The sequence below is a fragment of the Lagopus leucura genome, unplaced genomic scaffold, assembly GCF_019238085.1.
Source record: "Lagopus leucura isolate 7727_CA_CO unplaced genomic scaffold, USGS_WTPT01 Super-Scaffold_100004, whole genome shotgun sequence".
NCBI classification, from domain to species: Eukaryota; Metazoa; Chordata; class Aves; order Galliformes; family Phasianidae; genus Lagopus; species Lagopus leucura.
The window spans coordinates 10880167-10903585 of record NW_024962264.1 but is presented as its reverse complement, the minus strand read 5'-3'; the positions used below and the strand labels follow the sequence as shown (position 1 = coordinate 10903585).

The window sequence follows — 23419 nt, the reverse complement described above, 5'->3', positions numbered from 1 at the left end:
CTAGAGAGCAGCTTCTGAGGAGGTGGGACTGTTTGAGGCAGTTAAGCGCTGACCGAGCTGGCAGGCAGAGCCAGGATTTCGCAATGTACTTGTACAGCCTGCACCGAGCGCCCATCATGCACTCCCTTGAACTTCTAGCTTCGTTTAGTCAAGTACAATTCCAATCCTCCCGGCTGTGGTGATAACCTTGGAAACTCAAGTCTTGATATCTGCTTGGGTACGTAGGCTCTTGGAAACAGTGACTCACGCGTGAATTTCCCCTATCCATTAAACTCAAAGTGTAAGCACTTAGGAAGCAATAACAGTGTTTTGATGTCCGGGCAAAAATGGGGAAAACAGTTAGCCAAATTTGAGAGTGACTGTCAGGAACTGAAGCTAAGACTGACACTCTGGGGACAAAGAACAGGGAAGGGAAAGGAAGAGATGTTGTAACTCATGAAGTGCACATCTCTAGGCCAAATGGCAGCTCACTTAGCACCTGTTCCCAAAAGCCACATATTCCAAATTTATCCAAGCAATATCCCTCAAAACAATGATTGATCTTAATTAATTAAGCAGAAAAACCTCCTTCACAAACCCAGTCAGAGACCTCAGTGAAAACTTCTGCCTTAGACCCCACTCTTGCATTTTGGAATCCATTGAAAGTTCTTCATATGCGACTGCCACATACACACAACTTTTACACCTGCAGCCTATATCTATACCTATGCTCACTAGGCAGAAAGTAGCTCCTGTTCAGCACTCCCCTCCAGAAAATTTCAGCTGGTCAAAGCAGCACACTGATCTTCTGAAGGACAGAATACTTTCATCAGCTCTGACAAGCTGATTCCAGCCCTCATCTAAACAAGAAAGCTGCCCAGTCGTCTATGAAGCAGATGACCAGAAGTACCTAGTTTTTCCTTAAGGGCAGTGCCTGGGCAAAAGGGAAACATTTCATTGCTACCATCTCCAAACTGGTTAAGCCATTCTTAGTTTTTCCAACAGCAAACATTCTCTAACTACACAAACTCCAGAAATTTGTATCTTACCCCAAAACAACAGGAATCCCAAATTCAAGCTTACGGTTAATAACATTTTGCTGGTTCCCAATTACACAATCTATAGGATGACACAGGACCCCAAACCACTTTCCAACTACTTAAGCTACCTAGCAGTACTCGATACATTTTAGTTAGACATCTTTCGGAAGTTCTATTCTATCCCTACCGTGTATATCTCAATGAAGTGGCAGGATACAAATACATATGGCATAAATCATGAGCATTAGAATGTTCTCGAACTCAGTAACTGCTTCCAAGATAGAAGGGAAATGAGTCGTAACACATCACTTGGTGTTACCATGACAGCAAGAGCCTAACTGCTGCTCACTCTGACTGAACTAGATGTGCTTTGGGAGTCTTACTTTTCAGTACTTTGGAACACTGAACACGTGCACCTGGTGCAGACACATGCAAACAACAAATAGCACAAACTATGTATTTTATTGTCCCATTTCTGCTTAACATACAACCCTTAAAATCTTTTAAAACTCCTTTTTTTTTTTCCTCCAGTGCAGAGGATTCCTTTGTTAAAGCATCTGCTGCATAGAAAACATACTTAATGGGTATCACACACATGATTTCCAAACCAATACTAACACACCAAAGGGAAATATTTGCCATCTAGATACGCACTGTGTGTTGCAAATACAAGATAAATGCAATTTCCATTAACAGGAAAATAATCTGGTAACGTCATTTCCACTGCAGTTCTTAAACAATCCATGCCACTCTGCAGAAACAGCTTCACAGTTTACAAAGTGGCTAACGCAGACAGATTCCCTAAATTTAAACCAGAAAAGCCCACTCACACCTGCAGTGCATTTCTGAAGACGTCCCTGTACAACCTCACAAGTAACTGGAGACTACTGGAGACATGTTTAAGCACATTTCATCTTAGTCCCTGGAAATATTCTGAAAACAAACTCACATGAGCAAATCAAGCACAGATTTACTAAAAAGGGATTTGGACCTTGAAGAGGAGACAGAGAACAGGCTGCACTTGTTAAAGCGTGGAAGTGGGTAATGGGTAAACAGACATCACTTGCAGAACAACTAAAGTTAAAACTTTATGTACAAAAAATCCACTATCAAAGCTCCAGGTTCAAAGAGTATATTCTGTAGTCTGAAAAAAAAAAAAATCCAAGAAAAACTCACAGACTTCAAAAGTCCAAAGTTGTAGGAGGTCTTAAAGACAGTAGTATCTTCTGGAGCGTGAAGGAGCTGAAGAGATAGAACTGAAATAATAACAGAAAGGCCATACAGGAAAGTTTTTCACCCAGTTGCAGTTATCCCTCCTGCACCATTTCACACATACTCAACCTGCACAGTTCAGTAAAAACAGAAAAAAAATAAAATGAATTGGGGTATAGTGGCCACCAACAAAACCAGGAAGCAATAGGTCCAGCAACTTAAGGCACATACAGAGAGTACACCACCGCACAGTGATAAAATGCACTTATAGCAAGTATTCATCCTATGAAAGGGAGAACTGCAAATCAATGCTTATAGCCAGAAAGATTGCAGAGTACAAATCTGACGTGTGCAAACAGCTACTTCTGCTTACTTAAGCTGATGAGTCACATGATTAACTGCCATACTTTGCATTGTTTAGATAAGGTGCAAAGGTACAAACAAGGAAGAACTTACCAGGACTTTCTACCCGCTTGTAGTGGTAAGGATTGATGCAAACCTCCTTCTGCTTTGAACCAAAAGGAAACTCGCAGCATTCCAGTGGTTTCAGTTCATGATGGCTTTGCAGGTCTGGCCAGCGCCACACTCTGCAGTAAATTACATGTGGCAGCCCTTTCCGGTGTGAAACCTGAAGCCGGCCATCCAAGGACCGAGGAATTGTGACACAGTTGCTGGGCTGACCAGGACAACTTAACGCTTTCTCCAGCTCCTCCATAGCACCTTTCTTCTTCTTCAGTTTTTTCACTAGCGCATCAACAGCCTTCTCTGCCCATTTTTCTTCTTCATCTCCCTGCTTCCACCCCAACAGTCTCTTCACCGCTGGGCTGGTGAAGGAAAATAAACTTGTCACGTTCATGCTGACCCCACTTGGTCACACCGGATACCACAAACCAAGCAGGGGAGACTGTCCTGTTCTTCCACCGCAGCTGCACGGCAGATTTCAATCAGCAGTCAAAAGCAGCCTGCCCAAGTAATGGTGGTGCTTCTGCTGTTTCAGTCCTGCCGTCCCAGGATGGCCATGCTGACATTCCCCCTTGACAGATGCGGCCTTCTCATCGTACTAAAGCCTTCCGGCTGAGAACCTGCAGGAGAAGAGAGAAAAAGGCAAACAGATTTTATATTTTTAGTTAATCACCAACAGTTAAAAACATTCCACCCCTCAAGAGCAGTATGGCCAAAGACCAACTGAACAACAACAAAACAAAAACACAAAGCGTCAGCAGTCTCAAGCAGTCTCAAAGGAACAGCCTGACAAGGACTTCTAAATAGCAGAGCTTGCGGGTGAAGCCTTTATACTCTTGCTACCAAAACAGTCCTGAATAAATGAGGGGATTGCCTCGAAAAACAGTGACACAGCATAAACAAAACAAAACAAAGTTGGAGGGAGTTAGGGAAAAGCAGGAAAGAAGCGCGAAGGTGGGGAAATTTAGAAGGTAGAAGGACAACTGCCCCTCTGCTCAGCTCCCTTATCCAACCTGCTATGTAACCTCAGCAATTTTTGAGCCATGCAGCAACGGCAACCGCATTTGCCAGCTTCAAATAATGTTTCTGCTCACTGCCCAAGTGTAGCCTTGCTTAGTGTTGTGAGAAAGCGGACAGAAAAAAGAAAAAATAAGTCACAATTGTAGTCCCTCACATACTTGCCAAAAGGACAAAGTTTTAGGAACAGTTAGGAACAAAAGGACATTGTAGGAACATAGTTTCATCAAATTCAGCTTAAAACAGTCCCCTATATTTCATCTTACACTGTTAAGTGAAAAGTACACTCCTAACAGCCTATCAACTTGGCAACTTCACACTGCAAAACATCCCAATAAACTCACGCAGAACGAGCAGTGCTTTTGGTTTTGGTTTCCAAGTGAAGATGGAAGCAAAATACCTCAACAGCACTACACTACCCAGCTCTCTGCAAGCACTACAAATTGAAAATTACTGCATGGGACCTAAGCGTATCACGATCTGAGACAAACTGTTCAGCTTCACCTGAGTTACTTTGAGTGGCAAACCAAGAACAGAAAACTAGCAAGATCCGTGCCCTCATTCATCTCCCCATAAGAAATCAAAGCTCTGTCTTCCCAACCCATCAAGCAGCCCTTGCATAAACAGAATGAAAGGGAAAGACATCATGAACTTATTTCACTGACTACATCCTGACCGCTCCCTTCACAATGCCAGCCTGATGTGCTCAAAGACATGAAGGAGAGGGAAAGAGGAAAAACTGATATGAGGGTTTCAGGTTACCACCAGTGATCTTCAAGTTGGGAGGCATGAAACAGCAATGAAGTGATGGGTGAAGGTGGGAGAACTCTGCTTGCCGAGAAGTCCCTGTTACAGGATCTTCTGTGAGCAGCAGGCTTCACATTCACTCAGGTTAGGAGCAAGCAGGAGACTCACCTCCGTCACGGGGAGCAGGGGAACAAGGAGATAAGGAGCACTAAAACAGAAACATTCAAATGAAGCATGAAGACAGATGGGAAATGTATCCCAGAGCAGATATCAACAGGTCGCAGAAGAAGAGGAAGAGGATATAAATGTTTTTGTTACCACCAGACAAAAAAAATAAATAAATCCATACAACTACCCATACACAGACAGGTTAGAAGGTATCAGAGCAACCATGAGCCTGAATTGCAAGTTTATAATAAAAAACAGTAACAATTGTAATTGTAAATGTTGAGCCACATTTACGCTCCTAACTGTCGTTATTTCATTGCGTACCTCTACACTTAGAGCACTTGAAGCTGAAACCCATCCACTTGATTCAAGTAAGTTGTCACTAAAATAATTACCTAACTGCACTTTATTAGGTCAAATGCATAAACTATATTTATGTCAATAATGACCTTGAAGTAAGATAAGGACCACATCTACCTGCACTTTGTAGCAGTACTTCCCATGTCTTTTATGCTGAGACTTCTACTTGAAATGTCAGCGCAATGGAAGATATGCATAAGCCTGGGGCAAATTTAACAATATATTTTGTTACCTGAGCATGAGCTATGCTGTTAACTGAACTAAAACTCCATTACTGTCACTGACTGCACTCCAGGTATATTTTATCCTTATATACATTCAAAAGTGCTCTACTAAAATGCTGTTTTAGTTCAAGCATTTTATTATCAGAGATCCAGTACACTTGCTTCAGATGTGCATGCAAGTACCGGAGTTATTCTTAACTCATATATAGCTTCTATCTCATTCAATTTTCTAAATGTTTCTCCTACTTTTAGAAAACAAAAAAACACAAGTTCCACACACAAAATGTACACCACCATTATCAAGCATTCAAGTCAAGCTTTCTATTTCACACCTATTAGATTTAAAACAACAAAAAAATAATTAGAATACGTGCATTGAAGTTCTCAGTGAAAAAGAAACCGTCTAAAAGTCTAAATCTCAACCCAAGCTTGAGTCTACATCCATAGAGCTGTGTCAGCATTGATTACCATGACATGACCCACTTCTACCAAGCTTCTTCAAAAATAGATGGGCAAACTACTTGTTATGCAGGGATAAAGTTTTCTGCCTATTAAAATAGTATGTTTTCACTAGAGTCTGAAAATACAGCCTTAACATCTGCTTGCACATAAGGTCTGCTCAGACCAGAAAGACATTCAGATGTAACCCCAAGCAGCCACGCTATAGGAATAGATTTTCTGACATTCTTGGATCACATCGTAAAACGAGCACACACCCCATTCCAAAAAGCACACATTCCAAAATACATTTCGGCATCACAACCAAAAGTGTTAACAGCTGGCACCTCTGGAGCAGCAACCAGTAGGAAATACACTGGGAGCACAGGGAGTCCCATTGGGCACAGTACTCGGAAATACAGATGAAAACAAGACAGCTTAGTAGCTGCGAGCTGCACCTACAACCTGCTGCTAATGCTCACCCTGCCCAGAGAAGATCCAGGTCCTGAATTAGCCAGAAAGAAAAGCAAGACAAAATCAACAAACAAACAAAAAAAACCCCCATGCTGCTATATACCACTCGAATGCTGAATTCCAATAGTGGTGTCAAACTAAAAAAAGGTCGTGTAGGTGGAGATTTTCATTTCCAAGAAGCCAGAAGCACGCCTCTAGCACTGAGCTTCTGCCAGTACATTCTGTTTCCCTTTCTGCCACTTTTGGTTTCTGCAATGCATCATTTCCTGTATTACTTTTGCACAAAGTGGTCTTATCAGCTGGAAGTGCAAAATAAAGATTAAACCGCAAGTCAACAGATGACAGTCTGCATCTGCCTTCCCAAATACACATGTCCTTCTGGGAAAATAGGAGCTGCTACTCCAATGGCTGAGCAACCACCAGCCATAGAAGGTTATGTTTACTCACAAGGTACCAGTGCAACAGGCTAAGCCAAACAACAGGACACTCTCCAAAAGGCAATCTGGAATCAGTTGAAAGGAAATGAAGTTGTTACCCACTTATCAGCCACTCTTTACACATCAAAAACTACGTGCTTTTTACTGCGTGTTCTGTCTGATGGATGAGCTGGAATCAACCAACTCTTAATATCAGCACCACTTTATTCCCCCTCCTCCACTGCCGCTATCTTTTGTGCGATCTTTGGATTGACATACAGACAGACCCACACGCAGCTTGTGAATGGCCTGGGACAAAAATGAGTGTTATACACAGAGCTGCTCAGCCAGCCTTGGGTTTCAAACTGCCATACTTGGGCAAAACACCTAAAAACAAACTCTGCTTTCCTGGGCTCACAATTACCCTACCGGCAACACGAAGCAGACAGTAAAACACTCAGCGAGACTGTTCTCAAATTCCCACAGGAGATCCCATAGGAAACTGCCCGGCTTTGCATAAGTGATTGTTTTTGGTGGGTGGAGAGGGCTGGGACAATTAAGTGATCCTCTGCTGTGCAGAAGGTGAAACAACTCCAAACCCGAGTTTCAGGCAAACAAGCAGCTCTAACTCCCCCAGCTAACTTCCTTATTTGTATCACAGCTCAGGGATGCCGAAAGGATCCCATTAAATACTTTTCATAAGTGCTCAGCACAGTTAGACATAAGAAGAGGCAAGAACCGCAGCAAATAGAATCTACATAATTGTTAATGAAGAAAGCTGTCTAGTTTTTTAACTAAACTTTAAAAATCCAATGTTATTCAATGTACCTTCTCCCAGCATCCATTGATTATTGACATTTGAATTTGCTTCTTGAAAATAGTCAAACATTTACCTTCCCCAAGAGACAACTTTCCAGCAGTTCTCGCTTCCTCTGACACTTATTTTTAAAAAGTTTAAAAAGAAAAAAGATCAGATTTTGGCACAGAAGCCAGCGAGCTGTCACTTTCCCCCCTGCAAGAGCTATTTCCATTTATTCCCGTTTAAGACCAACTCCAAAGACTGAGCTAACGCTGCGTTAGGTATCAGAATAAACACTGGGCTAACGCTGCGTTAGGTATCAGACGAATAAACACATAGTACCCTTTAACCAGAGCCAGCAGGCCTGGAGGGGGGCATGACTCAAGATGCTTTGAGGATGTTGCCAACTTCGCAACACAACTCAAGGTCCATGCTGAACTACCTTCATTGTAATATTCAAGTTCACACTCATAGGTCAAGAAGACCCCTGCCCTCATGAAGATCCCTCCCCTGAGCAGGCGTAGCAATGGAAGTATGAAGTCAGCAATATTATAATTATATGTAAATTATGAACTGATCATCGTGAGGAGGACTGAAAAAATTACTAACTGTAACTTCTGAGTACAGCATGGATTGTTCCATTTGGTGTGTTTGATATGTGGGAAACCACTGAGCACCCAGGCTCATACAAACCTGAAATAAGTAAGTGGTATCTCCCCAAATGCACGATTACTGACAGTGCACGATACTGACAATCACACTGGGTGACAATCTGCCTTTCAGACATTACCAAAAAGCATATAGTCCAAACATCTGTTACATCAGGTTGTGCATCAACTTCCTCTGGCTCCTTATTCTTGGAGCAAGCAGCAAAAAAAGTTTTGATTTTCTTCTTCACATGAAGTGACTTGTTAAGGAGCCTGAAGTCTTCTGCTGATTTACTTTGCTAATCAAAGAATTCTTTCTTTGTACCTTCTTAAGGTACAAGATCAGACCTCGTTCATCTTGGAAGAATGCACGGAAACCTTACAAAAGCCTCAGTAGCATCACAGTACTCATGCAAAAAGAGAAAGTAACTTCAGACTGCTGTAAAACTCGTTAGAGTTTAAACAGAGCCTGATTTGGCTTTCCTCACATTTTGAAAAGGATAAGAAGAATCAGTGCCAGGAGTGGGCAGGTAGAAAAAGTTCATGTTTTTAAAGAATAAACTCTTTAAAATGCAAACATATTTATTTCTGCCACGAATCAGCATGTGACACACAATGTGCATATCGAGTGTTCAAATAAGAAGTGAGTACTGCTGTTGAAAATACTTCAAAATATTCAACAGGCTTTTTTCCTGACTTGTAGCAGACAGCCAGCAAGGGCTGGGATACTTCCATCATGCCCAGGCTCTGTCTGGATTCCTGAAGCTAAAGCCAAGCACCATGTCTGAGAAAGAGGACAAAGACAAGTGCTCACCATATTTGAATGAGAGGTAGCCTTTGAAGGAAGTCACCAACGTGTAATTATTCATCCCTGAGAGCAAATCCTTTTGGGCACCAACCTGCCCCGCAGCACAGCAGACTGTAATAGAGCACAGCAGTGGTGTGAAGAGCAGGTACCGACTGGAGCCCAGCTAACCACAGCAGCAGTCCGCACAACTTCTTGCACAAACTCCCTACCAGTTATCAGAGGTTACCAGCTATCAGTAATACTTCCCTCTATCGAAGGACTTCCCCAGCTTCTAACATTTGATAAGAAAATCAGATTTACCAGTTCTGAACATCACCTGAGCACCAAAAAGCAGATCCACCACTCACTCAAAATGAGACAATGACGCAGTGGATGCCTTACGTAACGGGGGGCACATGACAACAACCCCAGCAATGAAGTTTCCACTGCTCAGTTATTCCAGAGCATGAAGAAACGACCACACGCCATCAATATCTGCCAGCCCCTTGCCAGTTATCATCACAGCTCAAATCAGATACACAGGCTCTGGCTGGTTTCTATCATGAACCAAAACTTTTTCCTACATTCTCCGACCGCAGGAACCAGTTTCCAGTTCCCAGGTTTGAAAGACTTCATTAACTTCATTGTTGTTCCTCCTGAGAAAATGCCTCATTTCTGTACACAGTAAAACCCTGTGTTACTGTGTTACAGTCCAACTAAACTGGCATAGGAGTCATGGTAAACGAATATGTAATTGTGAGAAGTAACACAATGAAGACACAGCAGAGGTGTTTCCCCGATTTTAACAGAGATACATCATCAAATAAATATTCTTAATTTAGAAACAAACACATACACACACTTCTTGCTAATGCCAGATGCTGTTCTTTGTTATTTCTGACATTTAAAAACTGTACTCCTGAAGACAGATTGGAACAACACATCTTGCAAATTAATTTATACCCTTAATAAAGCACAATTCCTCCCTGTTACAAGAAACATTAACGTGTACAGTCCCTTAATCATCAAATCCTCAAACCACGGGCTTTTCACCAAGGTTAAAGAAAAATGGCAAACTCCTAGTTTGCACTGATGAATTTTGCTTATCCTAATGTTCAGACACAAATGAGTCCCAGTGAAGTCACTAGGTGCCATTTTTCTGATGAACACCTGATTCATCACACCAGGACAACAGGCAAATAAGAATCAAAAACCAAATTGAATTAGCTTAATAATTTCACAACTGGGAACAGCCCAGAGCACAGGTGGGCTCTAACAAAAAGAACACACTGAGACACAGACCCAGGTGTGGAGAAACCTCTTCTGGTATTGGCAAGCAGCCGCACTGAATCAGACGTGTTACCAAAGATTATCTCTCAAACGGCAAGTTAATATTTTAACTTCAGTCAGGAAGGAACTGTGATTTGATGATTCGGTTAGAATTCTGACACAGATGGGATTACAAAACTATGAACTCGGCTGAAATAACTTACAAAATGAATACAATGCTGGGAACCACAAATCTTGACAGGATGGCATTCATGTGGGTTATTTTTTGACAAGTTATAATGAAAGATTTTTTACACTTTTTACACTCTGTGCAAACACAAGGTCACTTACAGAGATTTACAAATAAAGCCAAACATTCAAAAGAAAAAAAACAGAAAGATGTCAGAAGACAGGATGAATTACCAGCCATTGTAGCTAGCATTATAATGTACATTTCTGGGGCAAATTTATCTATATTACTTCCACAGGCATTATCCCACTAACCACTCAGAATGGACAGGAGAAAGCAAGGAGCTCAATTAGTAAACGACACAGGCCAAGCTCTGAAAACGCAGAACAGTCTGCAGACCAGTTTGAACCATTGCCATCAGACCTGGCCATGGCTTTGTGAACACAGGGTACCTATGAAGATGCCATAACCAATCTAGCCATCTACATTAGAAATCCTCTAGTAAAAGTTACAAAAAAAAAAAAAAAAAAAAAAGCAGTGGGAAATAGTTTGCTCTCCCTTTCATCATAAAACTCCAGAGCAACTCCCTTTTTCCACAAAGATCATTCCCTTTCCTGACTTTTTGAACTGTCTTCAGAAAACAGGTGTTGTTTACAACAATAACAAAACACACATCTGTGTGGGTGTGTTACTACACACAAAGGCAGGATAACTGAAACCTCTTCCTATATTTAGATCTGTCTGGTCAGCTCTAATTGCTGAATTTAATCAAAACCTTCTCCAACGGAAACACATCCATATTCATCACAGGCATCAAAGGAAACATCTTTACAAACTACATCCTTTTACAAACCAACACATGGTCCCACACCACTTGCCCAATTGTTGAATTCCTCCTTTGGGAAGGGCATGGAATTTTATTTCTCTTTATCAGCTGTAAAAAGCATTTCCCTGCAATTCATCAGGAGGTGGGAGGAACTTCCTTCACAGGTGAGGGGGAAAATATACTGACATGTCACTGTCAGGGTTTTTTTGTTTGTTTGTTTTTAGGGGTAGTTAAAACATACATTTGCAACATAAAGGAAAACTTGCTGGAAAAAAAAAAAGCCCATCTCCTCTAAAGCTTCAACATTTTTTGGACTGAAGTCCATTGAATGCAAGATGTGTTTTTTCTTTACAGAACAGCACAGACTGCTTGGAGTCAGGACAGGCTCTGCTGGCCCCCCTCTAGTGTACTTCTACAACAGTGTATTTTCAAGAAGACAACCACAGCAAATGCAATCCATTTATGCTCAGCTTATGCAAGCTGCTGCTCCTACAAATGATTCACTTCACTAAGACCGCGCACTGATACAGTTACATCAGCTGCATTAAACCACTTCTGAAGACTATGGCCCAGATCTCATTCATCAGAGATTAACTAAAGATGTTAAACTACAGCTCCAGATACCCAGCTTTAAGGCAGAATGTTTCAGCAATGCAAGAGGAAACAAAAACCAAGAAGGAAAAATTATTTATTCACTAATTGAACAGTCACTAGGTCAAGCCTGAATGAAGAATAGACCGATGAAAATTAAACCAAGGAAAGAAAGGCCATTAAGATAAACAACTCTTTTCACAGCTTGGCTCTCCCCCCACACCCCAGCACACCACTCACAAATTCAAAACAAGAACAGCCTCTTCAGATTGTCACCATTCTTGAGGTGCACAGCCATTCAGATGTCTGCTTTACTTAGTTGAAAAAGGACTCCTCTAGTTTTGCTGTTGTTTTGCTGCTGTTTTTCTTTTTTGCCTAGTCTGCAAAACCAATGGAGGTATTTCTTGCTTTAGAACATGATCTTCATCACATTTTTAACATGACAAGATGCAGAGTCAAAGATCAGTGTTAAATTTTGTGGATGGTTCTGCAGTTCACAACTATTATTCTAGACAGTGTTCAAAAACGATACAGCTTCACAAGCCAAGTTTATACAGCCCAGAAACAAACATCCCGATCTGCCAGATATCCACCCTCCAATGAAGCACTGTTTAATTACTGCCTGCCATTAGCAGCCTTCTGAAAACCAGGACTGGAGTGCAGCCCCACAGAGACGGGTCTCTTCCCATCGTACCCAGACAGACTCAAGCAGCTGCTGCACCACAGCAAATGCCCCCAGTGCTCACCCAACTGTCTGCCAAGCAGGTTCTCTGCAAATGGAAGAGACCAAGGTTACACCATTTAGGACTGCCTCTTCAGCTTATACACGAGATAACAGAAGTTAAGACTTGCAGTTAAATACACATTTACAGAAATCTATCTGAGATCGTGTCAGGAAACTTGGGGTTCACATTTAAAAAAACACCATAGATGCAGACTGATAAAGGCCTTTACTGGACCACGAGCTACAAGAACCAAAAAAAACGAAAGCATAAAGGCCTTCAACTAGGCACCACTGAAATTCTAGCAAGCATTAACAATCCCACCAATATTAAAAACAGTACTGGTGGAAGAATAGTTATCAACACACCACTACAGTGGCATTTAAGCGTTCTCAGCAAAGCTCTTACTCTAAAGCAATTCAGGTTAAACGGCAGATTAAGTGTTAGAAGCACAGGCACTCCTTCCCACAGGGGTAGGCATGCCTGGTGCAGAAGGTATTGTGCATTGCCATGGTTGACGAGCAAGTCAACAGCCTCCCAGATGACAACAAGATAAAGCACTTCTATCTCAAGATGTCTGACTGTAAATTGGTTATTGGTGCTTTCTTCTTGCATCCCTAAGCTTGCAGAACCTCGTCAGCAGGAGTAGCATCACAAATTGCTGAGCTGGTGCTCAGAAGACACAGATCCCACTCCCTTCGGCCAAGCTGCTTTCTCACCTGAAGCCTTACTTTCTCCCACCAACAATCAGAGAACAAATCTCAGCAGGTTACTGCTCCAGAGGTACATATTAGATGAAGAAAGCCAGAGACGTAACCATCAGCAAAAAACATTTGCTGGTAGGACCACTTTTTGAGAGTCATCATACCAAGTGACATATTCACACGCCACATGCCCCAAGCAAGAACTCATCACAAGGTTTCAGAAAGAAAAGCTGGAGAGTGAGGCACCACTGCCGAGACCTGAGCGCATGTGAGCACTACTGCATCAGTCCCAGCTATCGTAATTGCCTCCTAACTACCATCAGCAGAGAATGGGGTAACAAGGATCCATTCGGGGTTGCACTCAAGGATCCCAGGAGGTCCCTCCAGCCCCTACAATTCTGTGATTCAGTGATTCGATTCAGAGACATCTGTCCAATTTTAAAAGCACAAGATGTGGGTGCAGCCGTGCTTGAAGATTCAAAGAGGACCGAAAGGCCACAGAATCAAGCAAAAACATTTCACAGCCCTAAGTCAGGACATCTGCAGATGTTCAAGCATTTTCTCATATTCCCGAGATCAAGGCTTTGTACAAGGCTTCAGCCCACAGATAGGAACTGAGAGTTCATACAGTACTTGCCAACTGCACAACTTGAAAGGAAGTGGGAGATATCCTCCTACAGTGCTTACTGGGAATAAGGAAGTTTTACAACAAGAGAAAAAAGGTTTTTATCTATCTGTCTGGTCCCCTGCTTATCTGCAAGCTCTTTATGACTTCAGTAGAGAAATCAAACCACGTACAAAGGAATAGCGAGTACCCTTTAAATATAAGATAGAAAGAAAAAAAAACCAACACAGCCAGTATAATTCTGAATACGGAATTCAAGGAACTTAGTATCCATCCCATCATTATTTTCTAAGGCCAGCTTAAAGTCACTAAATTCAGGTGTCCCAGCAGTGAAATACTGCAAGCTTACAGCTGAGACACCAAAAAAAACAGCGTTTTCTGATCAACACATGCTCTTTGGGGCCAGCAGCAGACTAGCTAGAAAAAGAGGCACCACACTTTGCAAGTTTTCCACTGCTGCCTACTATTGAATAAGCAGTGACAGCTGTCCCAGCACAGTGGATAAGACAACTCCAACTTACCCAAGTAAGTCACAAAAAAAGATTGCAAGGATGAATTTCCAGGACTTGCAGCTCTCCAGGACTACTTAATTTTAGGCTAAATGCCAGTGCACAAAGAGAGCACACAACTACACACAATCCTCATCTTTAAGCTGAGATTCTAGATGCCTTCAATTCTGAGGACAAAACCAGCACTGCCAGGTTCTCCCAGTAACAAGACTTCAGGCTCAGACAACCCCAGTTGCTGGCCAGCCTGGAAGACTGAGAATCCCTGTGTGCCAAGTGGACGGAGGCAAGAAGCTTGGCAAAAGGGTAATGGAAACTTGCTTATATTCAGAAACACAGAACTGTGGTTCAGTGGAATTTAGTCAAAGCAGCTTGCCACCAGTACTCTCTGATCTCAGCTCCTCCAGCGCAGGTACTGAAACTCCTCCCTGCACAGTTGCAGACATAAGAACGCAGAGCAGGGGAGAAGTGAGAGGTCACTTGCTGAATTTTTGGGAGGACCAATACAGCCAGGAAAGCATATCATACAGAAACTATGGTTAAGACAGCACAGTGCTTTCTTCCCTCCTTGCAAGCAGGATGAGGCCTGCATGGGCACCAGCATCTATTCCAACACTATGAACATCTGGCTTCAGGAACAACACCACTCTTGCTAACAGCCAGTACCATAACAGTCACTGATACCTGGGCCTGGCACAGAGACATGGAGTCAAATGGCATTAAGATCAGTAACAGTTTCTTTGGAGTTTTCTTCATAGCACACGTCAAACTGGCACCTTCCAAACAGATACGCATACTTACGAATGTAGATGAAGTTTCCTTCAGTATCTTCTCCAAACTGAGGTGACACAGACAAATTCTAAGTCATTTAAGCCACCCACTTCCACCTAATCTTCTCGCTTTCTGCCTCTTCAAAGTGACTTCTCTCCAGTCTATAAGCATACATGCAGACACAAGCATTCCTCAACTAATTTCAGACAGAATAATAAAAAAAAAAAATTAAGTAGCAGACCTTTGGAAACTCAGGTTAAAAATCAGTTTGCTGAAACCATGTGGGGACTTTCACAGAAAAAAATCTGCCAGGAGATCTTCAAGCAACTACGAAAGACATCAGGCAGAGGAAATGTGATAGAGCAAGCAGCTCTTCAGACAGTTGTATGATGGAGCACACAGGTAAGCGTCCTCACATTGGGCAAATCAGAACATGTATTTGTAGTCTCCATCTTCATTAATTCTTTCAACAAAAGGTCATTTGGGTGACTGAAAAAAGCAGTGGGGGAGAACAAAGAAAACACATCATGCAGAGGTCTCAACAGGCCTCTTGACGTGCATTTTTTCCCACTCACCTGCTCCCAGTTCACAGACTACGGGAGATGCACCGGGTTTGGCTAAGAGTAAGAGTCGCAGCTGCTGTGACTAGCGTGGGCAAACGCAAAGAGAAAACTTAGCCAGGAAGCCATAGTAAATAGCCCTTGAGTACTTACACCAGTTATGTGAGGTGATGTTTTCTGAACTGAACAAAATTTCAAGAAAGCTTATTGACAAGTTTGAGAGGAAAAAGGTTAGTCAGAGTCCCTGGAGTCTGGATAGTTCCTCAGTATTACAGAAGGCTACAAAGGAATTTAGTGAGACTCTCACTCAGGCACTGCAGTTAATGAAAATACCTAAAGTTTGTACGTGGAATTTGTAGATATTTAGTCTAATTCCTTGAAATTCAAGACACATATAACAAAGATGTGATGTTTGAACACATGAAAAAACTAGCAGCAAGAAGATTCTTTTAAACACATATACAATACACAGTTAAGTGCCTTCTCAATTTCGAGAAAACTGGACTGACAGCCAAAAATGTCCAAGTGACCTCTGAAGTAGTGTAGAACCCAGGAAAGCTACAAGCAGTTTACAGGCTTACAGCAGCACGTATCATCTTCATCCACACCAACTGTCCTCACTGGCAGTGGCTTCTAGTAACACCACCCTGCTTTTATAGAAGGGCTTCAAATGGACTCACAATTTTGCTTTCCTCTAGTTTCTTGCTAATGGCAACTACTGTACCTGGTCCAGCAGATGTTTCACATTATTTCATCCTGTAAACACATCCTGTAAATGACACTGAACTTGCAGGTCATACTTTTCCCAAAGAAAAATAAAATTAAAAAACCCACATTTCACCTATCTTTAACAGGATGCTCTGTTCACACATCATATTAAAAAACATTCCTACTATAGTTTCCATTCTATAACAGAAGAATAGCACTTGACCAGAAAAGCTTGTTCAAATGTTCCTTCCCATCCATCCTCCCTCACCCCCCATAAAATAAACCATACCATTAATCACTGTCATTTTGCTGCCAATATAGCTACACCAGGGCTTTGTGACTGACGTAACTATTGGCAGTCTAACCTCACCACGCTAATCACTGACATAAGCATCTGGGAAGAAAGAAAAACTGTAAATTAGACCTTTCCTTGGAAAGCACTTTGGGCAAGTCTGTATCTGGGATTACTCATTCACAATGGGTTACCTCCAACAGCTGCCTTTGGCCAGCAAGGTAACCTGTCTGCAAGCAGAGGAGCAGCTCTAACAGTTTGCTCCCAAGCAAAGAGAAAAAGGCTTTCCTTCATCCCCTTTTGCCAGCGTTGACACTCCAATGTAATTCTTCTGCTTAGCCTGTTAGCCCATTCACCCAGAAAAAAAAACCACCAATATTCTGCCGAACATTTCCACCAGTTCACAGCAGACTGAGCAAGAGTTACCAGCAAGGAAACCTGCAGCTGCAGCAGAGAAAAATGGAGCTGCTCAAGTCCTCTTCATCCACTACTACCCTCCTCATTTTAAACGATATTCAGGACAGAGATTAAACATTAGCTTCAACACGAGTGCTTCAGCCTGTGGCATCCCAGTCCATTTGCAAAGCCTTCTCCCATCCCCAGAGAAAAACCTCTGCCTTGTCTGGTTCTAAATAGATAAAGGATCTATCATCTGAAGAAAATATAGAAGTGATTTCACAGTCATCTGTCCAAAAACATTCCATAATACAAGATTTTAAGCTGAGAATATTCATAAAACATTTTCCAGATGAAATCTAATGTCACATAGAAACTATAATCAAGTTATCCCAAGTTTTTAAGTTAATATGGACAAAGTGTTTTCCTTTAGCTACTGTGCTTCAGTAGAAGGACTTAACACTGACACTCATGTGGCTAAAATAAAGGATCTATTATTAAGTATGCCGGGCTGCAAAGCCACAAGAGAGCAACAATGGAGAACCAGAAAGTCTGACAGCTGAGATGGAAACTATATATATACTAGCCAGGCTTTCCTAGATATCCAGCAAGGTCAAAATTCACTTCTTTTGAAATGGCATCATTCTTCACTGCATTCATCAGGCAAACAGAGATGAAGCCACAACCAATTTCCATTTTATCCATCTTCCAGACTCACTGATGGAAAGGCAGAAGTATCTGATGACCAACCAAGACTCTGCATGAAAGAAGGGAAACCAGACTCTGGTCCTGGACGTTGCAAATTCGTGGTGAGACCTCAATAATGCTACCTGACTTGTCTCTGCCTTTTCCACCTCCCTCTTCCCTCCTTGTGTAAGACAGTAAATACCTGAGCTGAGATACGTGAACAACTACACATTTGAAATTAAGCTCATGTAATCATATCATACACTTAGCAGTCCCAGAAGCCAGAACGCACGTGTCAACAAGTCTACAAGGTCTAGGAAAGAGATTTCAAAACTACTTCCATCACTGTCCTGACAGTGTTCTGGAGTAAGTTTAAGGGCAGAAGTCATCAGATAACTTGTAACTGTACTAACTTGAAGAGATGAGAGAAAGTCATCCCTATGTTAAAATAAAACCAAAGAAAAGCCATCTTCTCCAAAGCACATGCTAGTCAGGAAAATACAGCAGTGGTCAAAATAGTTTAAAAAAAAAAAAAAAAAAAGAGTAGATTTAATAACAGAGCACAAGATACTATGAGAAAGACCCTTAAGAAACAAAACATAAATGAGCGAATTTTAACTTTTGCAAACATTCCTAAGGTGAGGCTTGTGGCCTAACAAGCTTTCTTGTTTCATACAATGCAGTTCAAAAAGCCTTAAGAAAAAAAGACAAATGACCAACAGTGAGCAAAGGCGTTCTGCCAATTTTTCTCCCTACAGGAACATGAACAAGTGTTTGTTTTACCATGTGCTAGGAGAACTGGAAAGAAAAGAACAACAAAGAGTTAAAAAAAATTCTCACACACTTGCTATCCACTTGGTAATTGACTGGGACACCAGAGAGAATTAAACAATGTTGGTAACCTTAAAGAACTTATCAAATGAAACAGCAGGACATGTCAGTTCCAGCAGGATTTTCTTTTGCTTCCACATTACCTCTCCCCCCTCCACCCCACCCACACACACAGCCAAATGTATCTTGGAGAACATTTGAGTCCTCTCTCAACTGCCTCAGCAAATATGAACATCAAGAAGCCATATACTCCGGTCCCTCACATCAGCCGAATCAAAATCTCTGCTAGTGAATTAAGGCAGCAAATACACTGCATTAATTCTTTCCACATCAATATTCGAAGAAAACATAACAGACACAAAGGAATAAATAGTGAATGGAATAAAATCAAACACATAGCTTATTAGCAGTACCCCTCCAAGCAGCAAGTATTGCCTCCTACCACTCACAGAAGCACGTTTCAGTGGAAGCCCCAATTTGTCACACGTCCTCCCAGATAGTAACTTCCGCAATCAAAATTAAAAGTGACTTCACAAGTATTTAAACATTTACATACAAACAGTTACTATCCACACACCTTGATCAATTTTCAGGCACTTCCCAACTTCATACTGGTTTAGTCTACCTTTAACTGGTGCCAATAACTTCTGTCAGCAATGAATGTTATTTTAAGCCCTGACAAGGGCAAGTGCAAATGCAGCACACCTCTTGAGTGTGAATAACCCCACCTATATGCTTATTCTTACTGTGGCAGTCTTACAGGATTTATGTCCTGGTTTCATCACATTACACCCAACCGAATGCTGCTATTGTTGGCACTGCTTAAACAATTTGAATAACCCAAAGTCTGGAGAGATACATCAGAAAAACATCCTCAGCAAACCAGTTTCATGAAAACACAGAAGAATAAATTTTCAATAATTTCAAATACTGAACAAACAGAGGAAGAAAAGCGAGCAAAAGAGTTATCAACTATGGTCACAGTATGATACAAGGAATGTGAACACAAAGTTTTTCCTGGTAATCATAAAACCCTTTTTGAGCTGCCTTGTGAGTGTTCAGTGTTAACTCTGTATACACACATGGTTTTTTGTTTGTTTGCTTCCCTCCACCTGGAAAAGCTTTTAAACACATACATTCTGGAGAAGAAACTCTAACAGAGTAAATCCCAAAACCCAACCTTACACACAAAATATATGGTAAAACGATAATTGCCAGGTCCAGCAGTTCAAGCTGGCAGGCAGACGACTCTCAACACATGATGTGCACAGAAGCAGGAGAACATATTCAAGACTGTCTAAAATTCCCTTAGCAGGGAAAAAAAAAAAAAAGGATATCCTATTTCCAAGTTAACCAGCAGCATCTTGATAGTCATAGGTCACTGTGATGTGGACTAGCATTTAATTGATTTGAATGACAAATCTTGCAAGTTCTAAACACTGCTATATGCTATTCAGACTATCTCATTTGTTTCCACATCAGAAAGAGTTTATAACCAAACAAATATGGAGTTGATCGTAGGATCAGCCGACATGCCAAGTCAACATAAAAGTTGCCTTTAGCTGATACTGCTTTGAGCACTGCCTAAATACAATGCTTTATGTAAAGGCATGTTTAAGAACAACTTGTCTTCCTCCTTGTACTCCATGCTTCGCCTCTGCATGCTAGGGAGAAGGTGGGAGAGGAACAACATGAAAAAGATGGGTGACGTCTATTCTAACATCACACTCCCTTGTGGGTAGCCTGCACTGAAAGAGAAGTGACACTGGCCCAGACCAATTACACAGTTACATCACGATGACTGCACTGTGCAAGTGTTCAGAATAGCTGTTTTGGCCAAGTTCTCTACACTGGTAACGCCATCCTTCCTGTAGTTAAAAAAAATAATAATAATAAAAAATAACAATTGACCCATCTATGCTGGGTTTTCAACTGGGTAGCGCTGAAAACTTGACTTCACCCAATCAAATCTGAAGTAGCGTGCTCCAGCATCGCTCCATTCAGCAAGCAGATTCTCCCAAAGCCAACAAATACCGGCATAAAAATTCAAGTGGGAAGAGATTAGATACTACACTTCTTAATTCTGTAAAATACTTTACATTCCTCTAAATTAGTCTGCTTATGTTATGAAATGCTTTCTTCTCTGTCCTGTTCAAAAACAAAGCCACGCCTCACTCAAATATACACAACACAAAAAAGCTTCTCTGATGCAAATGAGCGTTTGTTCTCAGAGGAGGATAGAGATCTTTGTGGCAGCCACTAACAGCTCAGAGCGTCCTTCTCATCACCCCCGGACCCACTCTCTGCAAAGCCCTTCACAAAAGGCCTAATCCAACATTTTCCCTTCTCTTCAATCTTAAGTAGCCACATTCGCATGGAAATAGTTGTTATACAGCATCCTGCACGGCTACACCTTTATCAATGAGAGAAAAGTCTCAAATTTAAAAAGACTAGTTTTCCACTTCAAGCAAAATCTGCTATTCAAATGCAAAAAAATCCTCTACGCCTTTTTGAAGTTATACCACTACAGCTGGAGTAAAACGGCCAGAACAGCGCAAGATGCCCGTGTACGTCGGCCTTCAAGCCAACGGCATGACAGGCCACGTTCCCACGCCTTAGTGAGATGCAACTGAACCTGAAGGCTAACACCTCTTTCACAGCTAGTAGCTATTTTTATATATAATATATATATATAAACAGCTACTTCAATTATATTATATTTACATATCTCTTTATTTCTCCCATCTTGATCCAAATCTGCTTTTTTGTTACCTTTGCAACTAAAAAATAAGAGATGTTTCTTTCTGGGGACTGGGAAGCTCAAGAGATGCAGCATAGAGCTCTCGCCAATGTGGGTAAGAAAAGTAGGTTTAACTGCCAATAAAAGACATCTCTGGTCTCCAACTCTGGAGGCACACCGACCCCTGGAAAGAAGAGCGTTAACAGGATTTGCCCAGAACACTTCTCAGTGATTGTATCAGCAGAAGTGCAAGACAGTTTAGTATGCAATACAGTAAACACTTTTCCATGCACTATGTTCCTTTCTAAGCTATTTAGAGCATAAACATGAACATGAAGCTTGCAGTTGCCTTCACCAAGAACGCAGGATAACCCACACCAACCCATACTCATAATCACCACCTCTGTTCTAAAATAATTTTGCTCATATATTTCAAGTTGCGAATAAATGCTGTCTCACAAAAGAACTCAAACGTACAAACATTTCCGCTGGCTCTTACAGAACTTCATAGGACAAAAACATTAAGGGGAGGAACAGCTTTTTTTGCCTAACTGCCCATTTGATACCTGACAACACAGAGTGCAGGTGAAGTCGAGGAGACTTGGAGACTAGAGAAAAAAATACCTCAACTGCAGAGATGCCCACTCACAATCACTTCTGCTCCACACACCTCCGCTGCACATGCATTCATCTATTTCAGCTGCTACTGACTGTAAGGAAGAGGTTAAGAGTTGACCTAGATTGGTTCAGCATTTATTCTGCACAGCACCAAGAGCTTAGATTTCAGTTACTCTTTGCATAACCTAAATAATAAACATGGTGCTCCATTTATTGGATTCTTAAGCCACCCATATGAAGCACAATGGGATGTGTCACACACGCTTGCTTTGCTGCCCTCATAATACAGTTTAATTATGATGACTGAACTAACGGCCTCACATCATAGACTTTTACAGGTTGACCCCGTGTCATCCTGATGTATCATTTTGCACCAGTTCAGTGCTGTAAATCAATTTAAGATCTCCAGCAGGTTGAAGAGGCTGGTAATGATGCTTTCTCTGCAGTCTCCAGGGACTCCACATTATGCACAACCTACATTATTTATAAAGCTGAGATGATGCCTCCATTAGGCTTGCTAAGACTACTCGAATAAGCTTTTATTTCACACACACAGCTTGGACCTCAGAAAGCACACCATTGGCCATATGTGATATACAGCGCATTAATGCTTCAATTAAAAAAAGCCACAACCCCTTCATTTTCAAAATTTAAATGTTTATACTAAGCAACTGAACTCAGAATTTAACCTGAATAATTTCCCAGTATTTTGGAACACAGTAAGTACTTTTCTGAACCATTGTATTACTTTGCCAGGCATTCAACTCCTTACTTTGTGCTCAAGCCACAGAGGAACTGCAAAAGCTCATCAGCTTTCATGCATCTGACAGTTAATATTTATATAGAAACAGAAAGAGTTTCATCTGCTTATTCAATCACTTTTCTCAAATGCATTGGATCATCACATATTTAAGGGTGCACAAGAAGGCAAGTCAAAGAGGAAGAAAAAAAAAATCTATTTGTTTACATTCAGAATGGTTGTGGGGTCAAAATTGCAACAAGGACAAATCCCTGCCCTTAGGGTAACCTGATCGCGCCTTGAACAGATCCTCCCTGGTAGCTGTGCAGGACTCGGGATCACCCAGCTCAAGGGAAATTTCTCTCAAGCTCCTCCTTGCAGTCTGAAGTAAACTAAGGGTTTGATCCCTAAACCGGGGCAGGAATTCCAAAAGAGGCTGCAGAGCTCTCAGCGATCTGAGGATCTTCGGGTCACAGTGATGAGCACTCCGAAGTTGCTCCAAAATCCAGTAAGAACCCCTAAGGAGCCTCACAGCATAGCTCTCCGGCTCAGCGTGAAAATAGAAGGCATGCTCCTCAGCTATAACTAACAAACTAATCTCCCGTAATTCAGCACGATAATTACAAACAAGCAAAAGAAAAAATTAAGCCAATGTTGACGCCTCGACTTTCCTCACATGATTCGTTCCCATTGTCTGGCAGGCCAAGGTGCAGGCCAGCAGCCTCACGGGCTGGAGGCTGCTGCACACACACTCGGTGGGCCAGGTCAGCTTTAGCTCTTAGTCCTGGTCTAGGGCGCTGCTTAAAAACTCATGGATCTACCGGAGTAGATCTTCAACAAGAAAGCAGAATCATCTACACAGCATTTTCTCTTC

At 41.7% G+C, this 23419-nt stretch overlaps 1 protein-coding gene across 5 annotated transcripts in view; it reads right to left on the bottom strand.

Moving 5' to 3' along the window:
- The window catches only part of SMAD1 (SMAD family member 1), a 104050-nt gene that overhangs the window by 22204 nt on the left and 58427 nt on the right, over window positions 1–23419 (bottom strand). For all 5 annotated transcript variants that reach the window (XM_042870689.1, XM_042870688.1, XM_042870692.1 and 2 more), the window contains one exon: window positions 2688–3313. In XM_042870689.1, the coding sequence (XP_042726623.1) occupies window positions 2688–3087 (400 nt within the window). In that variant the 5' untranslated portion in view covers window positions 3088–3313. The remainder of the gene's footprint in view (window positions 1–2687; window positions 3314–23419) is intronic.